General features: G+C 33.0%; 1 protein-coding gene across 1 annotated transcript; it reads left to right on the top strand.

Moving 5' to 3' along the window:
- The first annotated feature begins 6,370 nt into the window (after positions 1-6,370).
- On the top strand, positions 6,371-13,773 carry LOC140450128 (uncharacterized). The gene is made up of 2 exons (XM_072543565.1): positions 6,371-6,483; positions 13,385-13,773. Exons 1-2 carry the CDS (start codon positions 6,457-6,459, stop codon positions 13,718-13,720), a joined length of 363 nt encoding a protein of 120 aa, XP_072399666.1. The 5' UTR covers positions 6,371-6,456; the 3' UTR covers positions 13,721-13,773.
- The last annotated feature ends 857 nt before the right edge of the window (positions 13,774-14,630 follow it).

Here is a 14,630-nt window from a genome sequence, read left to right as displayed (position 1 = left end):
TGCTTCGGACTAGTGGATGCAATAAATGCTTAATGTAGAGTAGAAGTTTTTATTAAGCTCATGTTCGTCACATATCATTATTCTTAAGTGTAATAATATAGTTATATTATAGTTTTTTCTAGCACGTTAGGCTATCACGGAAAGTATGTTTGGAATTGTCTATAGAAACTGTCAAAAATATTGAGAAATATTTATTGAAAGTATATTTATTAGAAAATTACAGTGCAAAATAGAGTTGTTCATAAAAAAAAGAATGCAGTATAATCTACATTAGACAATCGCTGGTTTTGTTTTAATAAAATCGTTCCCTTTTTCTATGAAAACTCAGTGTTATAGTTTTCTTTTTGTTGATTTTTGTGAGCGAGTCCCTCTTCGAGGTCCAGCAGTAATCAGCCATCATTCGAATATCCCATCTTCCTTTAACGTAACGTCTCTCCATCTGCTTTATACCTTGATGGAACCTCTATCTCTGTTCTGGAAAGATTGTCGGGAAAATATATAAATTTATTTATAAGGTAGCGGAAGAAACACTGGGTAAAAAAATAGTAAATAGTGGATAGAGGATATATGACAGATAGTCGAAGAAAAAAACACATTGTATTTGACGTGGCCCAGCTCAAAATCAGAAGAAGACGGATGGTGAGGAAAATAAATTGTGAAATATAAAATGTAAAGAAACCAATACCTACATAGGGGGACGAAGAAATACAGAAGCGTAGAAAGTTATCAAGTCAACAACAACAGAAAGAAAAGAGAAATTATCAAATATCCATACAATTTATAACAGGAAAACAATTTATGCAACACTATAACAACTTCCTATCAGAATAACCTTAACAACATCTACATACAAGCGGAAGAAGCAGGCGTGACCGAAAACATCCTAAGGAAAGACGTATCGGAGTAGTAAACAGAGCAAGTGATCCTGAAGCAAGATGCCGAACTCCTTCATGCCAATGTATGGGCCACGTAATGCGTAACGAACGTCGGTACAGCCTGCTTTAAATCATTCTGCAGGGTAAATTGCACAGAAAGAGAGACCCAGGAAGGCGTAGGATATCATGGCTATGTAATCTCCGAGATTGGTGCAACTTAGCGACTACAGAACTTTTTAGAGCAGCAGTCAATAGCCATGATACTAGCCAACACCTATAGTGAATAGGCACTGCAAGAAGAAGGGTTGATACATATTTTACGTTACTATTAATCAGTAGCGCACCTAGAATTTACCTCTGGGGGGGGGGGGTTTTGGTTGGTCACCAATTTTTTTTTTATGATGTTTATTTTGAGTCCTTAAAATGTGTAAGTAACAGTGTCGGAATAGGGTCCTGGGGGGGGGGGGTTTAACCCCCAAAACTCCCCCTCGGTGCGCCACTGCTATTAATCCACTATAACCTGTGGCTTTAACATTTGCTAGAATTTTGTAAGACTGAGGATTAGAGAGCGGAATAAATGCGACACAACATTACCAAAATATACGCATATATATGCATTACTTTGACTAAAAATATGCTGCTGTTTTTTTCTAGATTTGACTAAATATGCAAACAAAGGCAACAGAAACGAGAAAAAGCAGCAAAAAAAGAGACTAAGAATTTTTACCAAGAAGTCAAAATCAATAAAGCTATGAGTTTCGGAATCGCATGCTGCTGAAGAAGTAAGGAAGACACGCTAGTAGTTGACTTACCAAGAAAACTAGAGAGGTTGGCAAAATACTTTGAGGAACTGCTAAACCCAGAGGAAAATACCAATAAAATACAATCACAAATCGGACCGGAGCAAAGCACTAATGATGCCAAAATAAACAAAACATCAGGTCAGAAGATAAAGGAAATAATAAAGCAACTGAAAAATACCCAGAGTCCAGGAGTATAACAGCGGAAATATCCAAGGAAGGTGGACAGCTATTGTTCAAACCTAATAAAACAAATAAAACAAATTTAAAAAAATGATAAATTACCACAAGGCTGAAAAAATGCATCCATATGTCCGATCTACAAAAAGGGAAATACAATTGATCAGATCTTTACGATGAAACAAATATTGCATAACAGCTACTAACAAAATCTAAGTTTGCACATCGATATGTTACTTAAAAAACTAAAGTTGGTGGAAATGACCTTATAAGAAACAGATTTTGCTAGAAAAATATACAGAAATTGGAACGATGCAAGATAGATATTACGCAAGATATATGAATGACGGCGTATGGAGAAGAACAACAAATAAGACAGTAATGGAATCCACAATCAACCAAGCATCATACGAAAAGTAAAAGCACAAGGAGCACGTTGGATGAGCCATGTTTACAGGACGTCCACAAACAGACATGCAAAAAAAGTAGTGGTTAGAAGAGGTTAAAACTGATATAAGAAAAATAAGAATACAGGACTTGGAGGAAAAGACGAAACAGATGAATGGAAAAAATGGTGAAGAAAATAGAACTAATGGGCCTCTAGTCCTAAAACGCTATTTGCTTTAAGAGCTTCGGCGCAAAATTTCGGGCAAATGCTTTTTAAATGCAATCATTTTTTTCGAATTCTGAGAAAACTGACAAATATTTTGAAAAATTTAAACGCAGAATGAAAGGTTACATTATTACCAAGGGCCGAAAGTCCCTTAGAATAAACAAAAAGATTTTTTGAATGAGATATTTGAAATTAAAAATCACACTAAATTTCTCTTTTTTTTTCAACCCTGTAACTTATTAAAATAAACATTATAGAAGTTTTCAGGGACTTTCGGCCCTCAGTAATAATGTATTCTTTCATTCTGCGTTTAAATTTTTCAAAAATACTTATTAGTTTTTTTAGGATTCGAAAAAAATGAATGCATTTAAAAAAATTGGACCGAAATTTTGCGCCTACGCTCTTAAGCTTATGTTAATAAAAGTTAATTTTAGCTTTTTTACTGCATCTAATAAAGTCATTATATGATACGTACGAGTTGTTGCAGCTGATTATGAAGGTAAAATCGAAGGGACTTGGTAGACGACAAATATCCTGGATGAAAAACATTCGCGACTGGACCGGGTTAAACGCACAGACGCACAGAAAAGCAGAAGATAAAGACGAATTTGCAATGGTTATATCCAACCTTGATTGGTAGAAACGGCACTAGAAGAAGTAGAATAAAATCATTAGAACAGAGGAATTTACAATTAAGTGATTCGGTTAATCTTGTTAACACTTTTTGTTGCTCATTGCTTTAAATTCCCGTAAATAGAGAGAATAAAATTAGAACTAAATTAGAAAATATATTTAAAACAAGGCAAAAGTTAAATTATAAATTCATATTAGAATGTTTTAGATACTTAATTAAAATATCAGTTTTTGTGAGTAATTTTATTTGATTTAATGTGAAAAATAAATATGTATATATATATATATATATATATATATATATATATATATATATATATATATATATATATAAGCACAAAAAAGAGAAAGAGAATTAAGAAAATGACAAAAAACTTTGGAACGTGAAACGTAAGATAGAACAAAATATGAATATTATATATATTGATATGATATATATGATAGATATTGCAGAAATTGAAGAAACCAGATGGTGAGGACATGAAAAAATTGAAAAGGAAAATTAGACAGTAATTATATAGGAAATTGTACAGGAATCGTACAGGTAAATGAAATTTAAATCCATAAGAGAAAGAATATCGTACATAAGAGTAAACAGCAAACCGAACAAGTTGTCCATAATAAATGTCTATGCACCGACAGGAAACAGTGATGACTTGACAACAAACGATCCATAAATGACGTTAGATCTCACAGAGTGGCCAACATCGATTCGGACCATATGCTAGTGATTACAAAATGTAAAATAAAAACAACGAAGAATGAAAGGCAAAAAGCACAGAGAAAAAAAGACGTAGATAAATTGAAAGAGAAAGAGGTAAGAAGAAGATTTGTACAAGAAGTTAGTACAGAGATGCAGTTCAAAGAGCAACAAATGGAGGAACGGTGGAGGTGGAGGTTAGTTTTGATTTGAATGTGTTTTTTTTTCTAATTCGGTCCCCTTGGAGTTTTTAATTCGGAACCCCAGTAAAAACGTTCTATTATTAAAACCTAATTCATATTACATTTGCAGAATAAAAAACCATGCCGAAGATTAACAAAGAAAAAAGAAGAGGTTGTGGTCGGAGGAAAATATGACAAATGCTATAGAAGCCACTAGGGTGAAATGAATGGGATAAAGAAGGCTTCCAAGAATTTTAAAGTACCCAATACCACGCTGATGCGTTTGTCAATGGAAAAATATAGAAAACCGGCAAAAACAGCTTCACGAACAAGCGTCCACCTCATTCAGTTGGTAGAACCTCCTCTCCTACCTCGGCCATTCTCCTCATTAAGTTTCATTTCAAATTCTTTTCAGCCTAAATCCTTCTCGAGTTTCCACAAGCCACTTTCAAATCTTGTCTGTGTCCAAACTGATAAAAAATCATGTGGAAGAGGCCGTAAGTCGGCAATAATCACTTCGTCTCCTTATAAAGTGGACTTAGAGGCAGAAATTGCTAAAAATGTCAGGAAAAGATCAAACACATAAAGACGCCAAAGGAAAATGAAAGAAGACTGGAACAAAAAAGAAAATGATAGAAGCTGGAAATGAAGAAAACTTACAGAAGGAGTGTAAAAATCATAAACCTAGCTCTCAGATCAAGAGAAAATTAGATTTTGACATACAGAAGGGATGTTTTTCTGGGGAAGTAGATCATTTATCTCTGAAATCAGTCTCTTCAATCGGATTCATTGTAGGACCTGGACAAACACCGGATGAATCGGATGTGGCGTGCATGTTCTGTAACGAACAATGGTCCAAGTTAGTGACGGGTGAACAGTGGATCAAATGCCTAATCTATCTATCTATCTATACAGCCCTTGCTGTCCAATCTTGGGCATAGGCCTCCTCTTCCTTCTTCCACGTCTCTCTATTGTAGGCAGTTTGTATCCACTTAGGGCCTGAGTGTTTCTTCAAGTTATCTGACCATCGCATTTGTGGCCTTCCTCTTTTTCGTTTGTAACTATATGGTCTCCAGTGTATAATCATCTTATTCCATCTGTCGTCTTTCTGTCTTATGGTATGTACAGCGAACTTCCACTTAAGTTTTGCTATCTGCGTTAATACATCGGTCACTTTTGTTTTGTTGCGGATCCAAGTATTTCTTTTCTTGTTTGATAGCCTGATGTTCAGCATTTGCCTTTCCATGGCTCTTTGGGTCTTTGCTATTTTTTCCATGTTTTCCTTTGTAAACGTCCAAGTTTGAGAACCGTAGGTGAGAACAGGTAATATACATTGGTTGAAGACTATGGTTTTAAAATATTGGGGGTATTTTCTATTTTTTAGTATATAGGATACCCAACCCAACCGTATCCTTCTCTTTATATCACCGGTCTGATTTTTTTTATTTAATTTAACTAGTTGTCCCAAATATACATATTCTTTTACTTGTTCTATAATTCTTCTGGTTGGTTGGTCATAATTTTCGTTTTATTATAATTCATTTTTAGACCTATTTTTGTTGATTCGCTATTTAATTCATCCATCATATTTTGCAATTCTTCCCTTTTATCTGTTATTAATACAATGTCGTCTGCATATCTTAAGTGATTCAAGTATTGGCCATTTATGTTAATACCCCGTTTTTCCCATTGTAATTTCCTCACAACATCTTCCAAAGCTTGATTGAATAGTTTGTGTGATATAGTGTCACCCTGTCTGACTTCTCGCCGTAGCTTAATGGGCTCCGTTTGTTCAACTATTTTGATGGTTGCCTAAACCAATGCCTAAACCAAATAATAATACTACGCCTTTTATAAAAAAGTTAATTAATTTTAATATTTTTGTATTTAAGTCACTTAAAAGTCAAGTTTGTACACATTTTGTTAATTAATCTATTTTAAAACTGAAATAAATTTATATATTTATTTAACTGTGAAATATTTCTATATCAGTCATAATCTATTAGATTTCTAGGGGATACGAATTACGGGGAAAAAGGGGGGCCAATTTTACAGCACTTTTTTAAGTGCCTATTTTGGAAAAATTAGCAGAGTCATACATATACTTTTAGAAAAAAATTTTAAACTAAGAAAAGTTATTCATCGATAATGTTAGTTTTTTTTTTCGTAAATTGAAATTTAAACTACTTTAGTATAAATGTTATTAAGTAAAAACCAATTGGGGGTCCGAATTTGCTGCCTTTTCTTAATACAAAAATCTGATCTGATTTTATAGTCTATTATTATTCTTATATCGCTTACGATTATAAGTGAAATGAATTTAAAAGTAGGTAGTAGCTACCTACCTATGAATTAAATTGTAATCTCATAATAAACTGGCCCACCAACTAATTATGTCGTCGTTAATAATAATATATAAGTTAAAGGTAGAGAAATTAAATCATTTAAGTTATTGCCTCGCAAAAGATCTAAAATGAACTTACGGATTGTTGCCTTATTGGTAAGTATCTAGTTTTTTTTTTATTTTAAATAAACCCTCCAAATAATATAAAATTAATTATCTGCATATATATATATATATATATATATATATATATATATATATATATATATAAAACTTGGTTATTTCCCTCCATTTTTTTTGGTCCCTTGCTTTCTCTCTCCAATTTCTGACAAGTCTTGCTTTACTGCTTCCAACCATTTCTTCTTTAGACGTCCTCTTCTTTTTTTCCCCTTTTTTGTTCCCTCCTTCAGTATTGTTTTAACATTTCGATTCTCTGGAATTCGTATGACCAAGCCATCTAGCTCTTTGGGCTCGTATTTTTGCCGTAATTGCTGGTTTTCCATACATCCTCATTATTTATTTATTCGTTCTTCTTCTCCAAATATTTTCTGCCGACGTTATTTCTCCGAAGATTTTTCTGAGCACCTTTTTTTTCCAGATCTCTACTTTCTTTTTTCCTGTTGGTTCATAATCAACGTTTCACTGGCGCACATCACTTTGAGTCTGATTACTGTCTCGTAGACTCGCAGTTTAGCTATTCTTGACACATTTTTTGCTTTCAGTAATGAATTTAGTCTGTCTCTTTTTCTTCTTTTCCCGTGTTCGTTATAGTTACTCCTAAGTATTCAAATTCTGACACTTTTTCAAAACCATAGACAGTCTCTGCTCCTTTCATTTTGATATTTTTCTTATTATTTGTTATGTCTCCTCTCATTTCCATATATTGCGTTTTTGTTTGGTTTATTATTAATTCATATCTTTTTGCTGTTTCTTAAAATTTCTGGAAAACTTTTTCTAAATGTTTTTGTGTTCTCGCTAGTAACACCACATCATCCGCGTACTCTATGCACTGTTCCCTGCTATTGAAAATAGTCCTGTTTGTGCTCATATTTAATCTTCTTATGATTTGTTCTAATACCACGTAGAATAAATTGGTTAAAAGCAGATACTCTTGTTTTAAACCTCTATTCGCTGTGAACTGTCTCGAAAAGCTTCCTTCCATTGTTACCCTATTTATCGTGTTCCTAAGCGTCATTCTCACTAGCCTTATAAGCTTTTCTGGTATTTCTAATGTTATCATAGCCTCATATAGCATCGTTCGATTTAGGGAGTCATATGCTTTTAAAATCGATAAATTTTAACATACTTATTTAATCAGTACTTGTTCTTTCTGGTCTAAAACCTCCCTGGTATACTCCAAACACTTTGTTCTCAGTATTTTATAGACTACTTCTAATAGTGCTAAACCTGTATAGTTTTCGCACTCCGTTTTGTCTTCTTTTTTTATAGATATTACAAATAAGAGCGGTATTCTATTGTTTCGGCATTTCTTCGTTTTGCCAAATTATTAGTATCAAGTGAAATATCCTTTCCTTGAATCTTTTGCCACGTTCCTTAAAAATCTTATCTAGGATACAACTTTCTTCCGCGCTTTTGTTATTTTTTAGATCTCTTATTATTTCCTTGACTTCATTCAAAGTTGGTTCCTCGCACGTCCCTTCTTCATCTTCTTGCCAATTCTCATTTCGCTCAAGTTCCTCTTGTTGGTCTGTATTTAAAAGATCGAAATATTCCGCCCATCTGTTTAATTTTTCTGTTGTTTCACCTAGAAGTAAGCCTTATTTGTTTCTACAATACTGTGTATTATATACAATACTGTGTTCTTTGTAGTTTCTCTGGATTTCTTAATTGCTTGGTAGAAATTCTTTATCTCTTTGTTTATGTGAGCTTTTTATATGTTTTTCAATTGCTTTTCTAGCTGTTCTCTTTTCTTATTTCTGCAAATTCTTTTCACTTTCCTTCTTTTTGCCACATAGTTTTCGATGGCATTTTGGGTATTTTCTTTATTTCTTTGTAGTTTTGCCCTGTTTCTTTTTGCCAAAGCATTCCCACATTCTTCATCGAACCAGTCTTACCATCTTTTTATATGCTCTCTTCTTATACACTTTTTCGCTGTATCCGACATGGCTGTCTGTATGATCTGCCACTCTTCTTCTATATTCTGTTTGACTGGATTCTTTAGTTTTATATTTATTTCTTCCTCTAGTCTGTTTATAACCTGCTTCTCTTGGAGGCGCTCTAATTGGTAATTTAATCTATCTCTAACAGATTTTAAAATTATTGGTAGTTCTTGTTTTAGTTTTGCTATTATAAGTGTATGGTCACTGTTGGTATCTGCCTCCTTCAGCTTGAATGGCGTCTTCGATTTTAATATAACTGCATTTCTACCAAAAGATGCGTAATCCAGTTTCATTATTCTGTTGATTTCTAGAAGTAAGAATCCATATTTATGTATTAATTGTCCCAGGTATACATACTCGTCTATATTTCAAGTGCAGAGTTGTTTATTATTACATCTTGAAGATCCACTAGCTCGTTGTATATGGTTTTTGTTTTTGCCAACATCGTTTTCTCTTCATTAATCCTCAAATTTTGTTTCATTGGTGTTCAGTTTCAGGGTTTCTGTTCTGCTTTCTTTAATTATGTCATACAAAACGATGTTAAGTAGTACTGAGCCTAGGGGCCTGTGATTGCCCCTTGACGTAAACCCTCATTTACTGTAAACTCTTCAGATTCCATATTATCATTTCTGACCCCGTTCTTTGTATATCTGTATATACTCATAATCGCTTCCCTAAGTTTGGTATTTACACCTTTCTTTTTTAAGCATATGTCTATCACCTACTTGAAGTACTATCAAATGCTTTTTCTACGTCAATAGAGGCTTGATATAACTCAGCGCTTGAGTTCCGTGCGTTTTATATTAATTTCTTAATAGTAAAAAGTGCTTTTTTTGAATCCACTCTGTGATTATTCCATTCAAGAATCAACTTCTTGTAAAAGACGTTTCTCTAATATTCTCCCGTACACTTTGGATGGAATGCTCAGTAATGGTATACCTCTGTAGTTACTACAGTTCTGCCTATCTCCCCGTACACTTTGGATGGAATGCTCATTAATGGTATACCTCTGTAATTACTACAGTTCTGCCTATCTCCCTTTTCAAAGATAAGTAGAATAACTGCCATTTAACAATCTTTTATTTCGCCTGGATTTTGGTCTTCTTTCTTTACCTCTTCTTGTTCTTCTTGGTTGCTATCTACATCATTTTGGGTGTTCAGTAGATTCTCGAAATATTACTTTTAACTATCTAAGATGTGATTATTGTCATGCAGTAGGTGTCTTTCGTGGTCTCTTGTCTGATTTGGTGTTTGTGGAGACTTTTCGAATCCTAACTCTTCAGAATTTCCTTTTCTCTATTCCAATCTATCTTCTTGGTCTTCACTTCTGCTTTTATTTCATTATTCCACCAGTTTGTATACTTCTTACATCTGCTATTTTTTGTTATTCCACATATTTGTTTACTACCATTTAGTTGCCCTAATTTCAGTTTCTGCCAATCTTGATCTAAATCACCGTCCTGCTCAGTATGCTATATTACGTAGTTATCCATGTCATTCTCGAACTTATTTGCTATCTTCTTGTCCGCTAACTTATATGAGTTGATTACTTCTATAGTACGGATATCAAAAGTTTTACTTCTTTCCCTTCTATCTTTGGTTATTGGTTCTCGTCGTACTCCCAAACTGGTCCTAACTACAACTAGATAATAGTCACTATTTATCTCAGCTCCTCATTTTACTCTTACGTCTTTATTACATTGCATTGATGGTATGTCTACTAACACATACGCTATGATGGATCTTTCTGCTCTGCTTTTGACTTCCCTTGTATATTTGTGTGAATCTGTGTGTTGGAAAAATGTATTTATTATTATTAAATTGTTTTCTCTGCATAGAACAATAAAACTTTCCCCATTGTCGTTTTTTATTTCTTCTCCATATGGTCCTAAAATATCTGAGATATGTTTATCTCTTATACCCGACCATTTAGATCCCCTAATACGATATTGTTAATGTCTTCTAAACTGTCTATTATCTCTGAGGCCTTACCCCAGAATAAGTCTTTGCTAGCTACTTTTTCGTCATCATTTATGTCAACTAATTTATGTTCAGCAGTTACCAGTCTTATCTTTAGGGTCTTTAATATTCTTAATTAGGTCACTGTTTATTAGGCAGCCTACACCTTCTTTTGCCCTTTTGCTTTGTGACATTCCATTGGTAATAAGGAAGTTCTCATTATCAATCTCTGTTATACTTAGTACGTCTATTTTTTAAATGCTTCAGCAAGTCCATCCTTTGAGATAGGGAACTAATCTGTTATTGTGTGCCATGTCATTGGACACTTTCTTTTTGCATGTGAGTTTTAAACATAAACAGTATCTACTGTTTACGTTCTCGCTCGTTGCTCGCTGCATTTTTAGGGGTTTTTCTTTTCTTGTTACTCATTACTCACAGTCTTGGTCATTATTTATATATATATATATATATATATATATATATATATATATATATATATATATATATATATATTTTGTTATGATATGTAAAATCGAGAAAAATATTGGATTGATTAAAATATTTCAAAGTTCAAAAACATTAAAATAATTCAGATAAGTAAGATAATAAACAACAAACATTTCAAAGAAGGAAAGTTATTAAATTCTTGGATTACCTGTACTAAACAAAATGTAAGCTATACATAAATTATTTCTTTGTTATACTTGAGTGACCCGCATAATTTTAAGTGAAATCCAAAGACAATTGAAACGGGTTTTCCAAAATACATTAATGCAGTGATTAGAGACAAATAGAAGAGATTTTAGAAAGAGGTTTTTGTTAGTTTTTAAGAATTATAGAAAATATTATCTGTAAATAAGTTTTAGGAAATTTTATAATTATAGGTAAAAATTTGTTTGTTATCGAAATGAAAAAATGGGGGAATTGTGACGAGTTTTGATTGGCGGAGATTGAAAAAGGTGGGATAAGTATGTAGGAAAAAGTTTAGCGAGATTGAGGAGAGAGAACGGAAGAGGAGTTGGTTTTCGAAGTCTGTAGGACGAACGGTGATTGTTCTCTGGCGGTTTCCGAAATGTAGCAAGCAGTAGTGTTGAATGTTAGTGAGTTTTTGTGGAGTTAGTGTATCTGACAGAAGCTGAAGCAGCAAAATATTGTAAGTCATATTTTCCTACTTATATTCCAAGAGTCACTGTTCAGGCCAACGAGAGATTCAGTTTATCGTAAAGAGAAGATATTCCAAGAGTCATTTTTCACTCGGGCCAACGAGAGATTCAGTTTATCGAGAGGAGAAAGGCTATCATAATTTGAATGATTGTTGCTTTTGAAGGAGATCATTAAGTACGATATACTTGCAACAATCTGTTGTAAGATTGCTGATTACATAGGGAGCGGTTGAGAGGAGATAATACAGTCTACAAGGAACAAGGATTTGGACCACTCATCATCAGAGAGAGATATTTTTGTTTTCTGCAGTTTTTTTTCTTTTATTGATAACACAATTTTTACACGTAATTTAGAAAGGATATAAATATTTTGATTAGGAGAGTTAGAATAGTTTGGAATTTTGAGTTTTCCAATTAATATTGTTTGTACCATTAATTTTGATTGTTCACGTACGGAGAACAAAATTTTGAGAATCCTTATATGAGATTTGTTTATTGAAAACTTTTGAGTGTGAATTATTTCATTATTTTTATTTCAATATATAGTGTTAGATCATATGTGTTTTTTATTATTCCGGTATTCTCTGGACCTTACCTTTCACATGTAATAGCATAGATATTGAAGCACGAATTTAACCCTGAGATAAAAGAATTAAAAATTGTGATAGAGTCATAATCATATCATTTAAATAATTTTAATTAATCAAAAATTAATTAGCTAATTATTGCTTGGCGCACCAAGACTTTAAATATCACAATAATATATATATATATATATATATATATATATATATATATATATATATATATATATATATCTCTGTACCTTTGCTGCTTCTTCTATAATTGCTCATGTCCATTCATTGCCTGGTTCGTCATAGAATTTTTGGAGCAATGGTTTACTAGTTTTTGCCTCTTTATTGTCCCATTTCCATCCTACCTTATTAATCTATATTTTATTTACACCAATTCTTATATTATTTCATTTCTCTTTTTCTTCTCGTGCAAGGTTTCTAATTCTTTTTTAAATTTTCCTGTATTTATTCGTTGTATCGTCAATGATGTATATTTTCCCTTCTTTAACATTTATTAGTTTGGATTTATTTTTCATAATCTTTACCTTGTCTTCATGTTCCACTAATTCCATCAGGCAAGTTTTCTCTCCCAGTTTGTATGCGTTTTTAATTTAAACATCTTTCTCCAAATTATGGTTAATGAAGTTTCTCATTCTCTCTTTTAAAACGCTTTGATCGTATGTAACAATTGGTAGTCCAGTTACTACTCGGTTTTTTCTTCTTTGTTTTTCCATGAATTCAATAATTTTCTTTACTTCATTTAACTCCATTTTAATTTCCATATTTTCTTTCTTCAGTTCTTTATTTTCTTCTCTTTAAGTCTGGTTATCAGCAATAAGTCTTTCTATTGCTTTATTACTTCTGTTTTGGGTTTTTCTTATCTCTTTAATGTTACTTGCCAGATTCTTCATCAAATTTTTATTAAACATACTTTGAATATTTATATTTATAATTGCAACAATTTAAGAGGCTAATATTAAAGAAGAAACAAGCTTTAAAGCCTACATAAAAGAAGGAAGAAGAAGAAGAAGACCATCTTTGTGGTTCAACTTCTATTCTGTATTATTAACCCAGATTTTTTTACACCCATCATGACATTATTGTATTGATTTTTTTCTTTTCTTCGATATGTACATACAGTTTTTATTTTTCAATAATTTTCTGCAACTTATTTTCCTCTTCTCGTCACTTTATCGATAAGGCACTGAATATTAGTCGTATCATTCAAAAATATTTTTAGATCTTGGTGACAGCGTTTGCATCTCTAACTCAGTCTTCAATACTATTGGATTCTGAACCTGTTGAGTCACCACAGGATGACGACGTGACTGTCGAAGCAGATGCACCTTTGTCATGTGAAGACGACCCTTCGCTTTGCCCCAAAACAAGAGGGATAAGTGGAATTGTTGGTGCTGCACTCGGATTTGGAGATATAGTTAAAGCTGCTGTAAAATCAGGTGTTGGAATTGTTAAAAATATCGTAGGTATTCCAGATGATCCAGAAATTGTCAATGTTTATGTGCCTCCACAGAATCCACAAATTTTGGTTCCGCCACCGGGGGTTATTATTGGTTAGTAATTGCACAAAAGATTATTTTTGTCACAAATAAATATGTAATAAACACAGAATATTTTTTTTTTTTTCATTTTCTTTTAAAATACCGGGCTCTAATTTGAGAGTCTTATCTTCGATTACAACCATCTTACAACAAAATCATGTTTTGATGTACATTGTATTCATCCATCTATGGTGATTTGGCAAAACAGATTGAATACAACATAACAGACAATTTTACAAATGTAGCTTCAACAATTTCATATCATTATCCAGCATCAAAAGTCCACTGCTGAACATAGGCCTCTTCATCGTGTTTCACAACCTCTTTGTCCATCACCGATCCATCATTCTAGCTATGTGCCGTGCCCATCTCCATTCTAGTCTGGCTATTTCTTCGATGACGTCAGTCATCTTGGAATTTTTTCCTGAACTCTCCATTTTTTATTTTGTCTCCTTGTGTGACCCTCAGTTTGTTAGCCGAGGCTTTTCTCAAAGTAAGTGTTTCTGCTCCGTATGCTAATACTGGGAGGACGCACTGATCAAATACTTTTCTCTTCAGGCGTGTTGCCAGTTCACTCTTAAAAGTTTCTCTCAGTTTTCCATATGCTGCCCACTCAGAAGAGTGCTACTGCTGTCATTATTTTTATTTTCGAGATGTTTATATTTAAACCTACATTTTCTATAGCCACTATATAGCCAGTTCCTCTACCATCTCTCTTGTCATTCCTAGATCCTCAGCTATTATGATATCATCGGCGAAACATAAGAAGTCCATCTCCATATTCTCTATCTATTATCATTCCCTTTCTCAGCTAATCAAAATTCTTAAAAGCGTGTTTCGGCACAGTATTAAAAAGTTTAGGTGACATTAGGTCACCTAAACCTTATCCTTATCTAACCCCCGCTTTATATTATTACCAAATATAAC

Source organism: Diabrotica undecimpunctata, chromosome 9 (genome assembly GCF_040954645.1).
Source record: "Diabrotica undecimpunctata isolate CICGRU chromosome 9, icDiaUnde3, whole genome shotgun sequence".
NCBI classification, from domain to species: Eukaryota; Metazoa; Arthropoda; class Insecta; order Coleoptera; family Chrysomelidae; genus Diabrotica; species Diabrotica undecimpunctata.
This window is presented reverse-complemented; position numbering and strand designations above follow the sequence as displayed.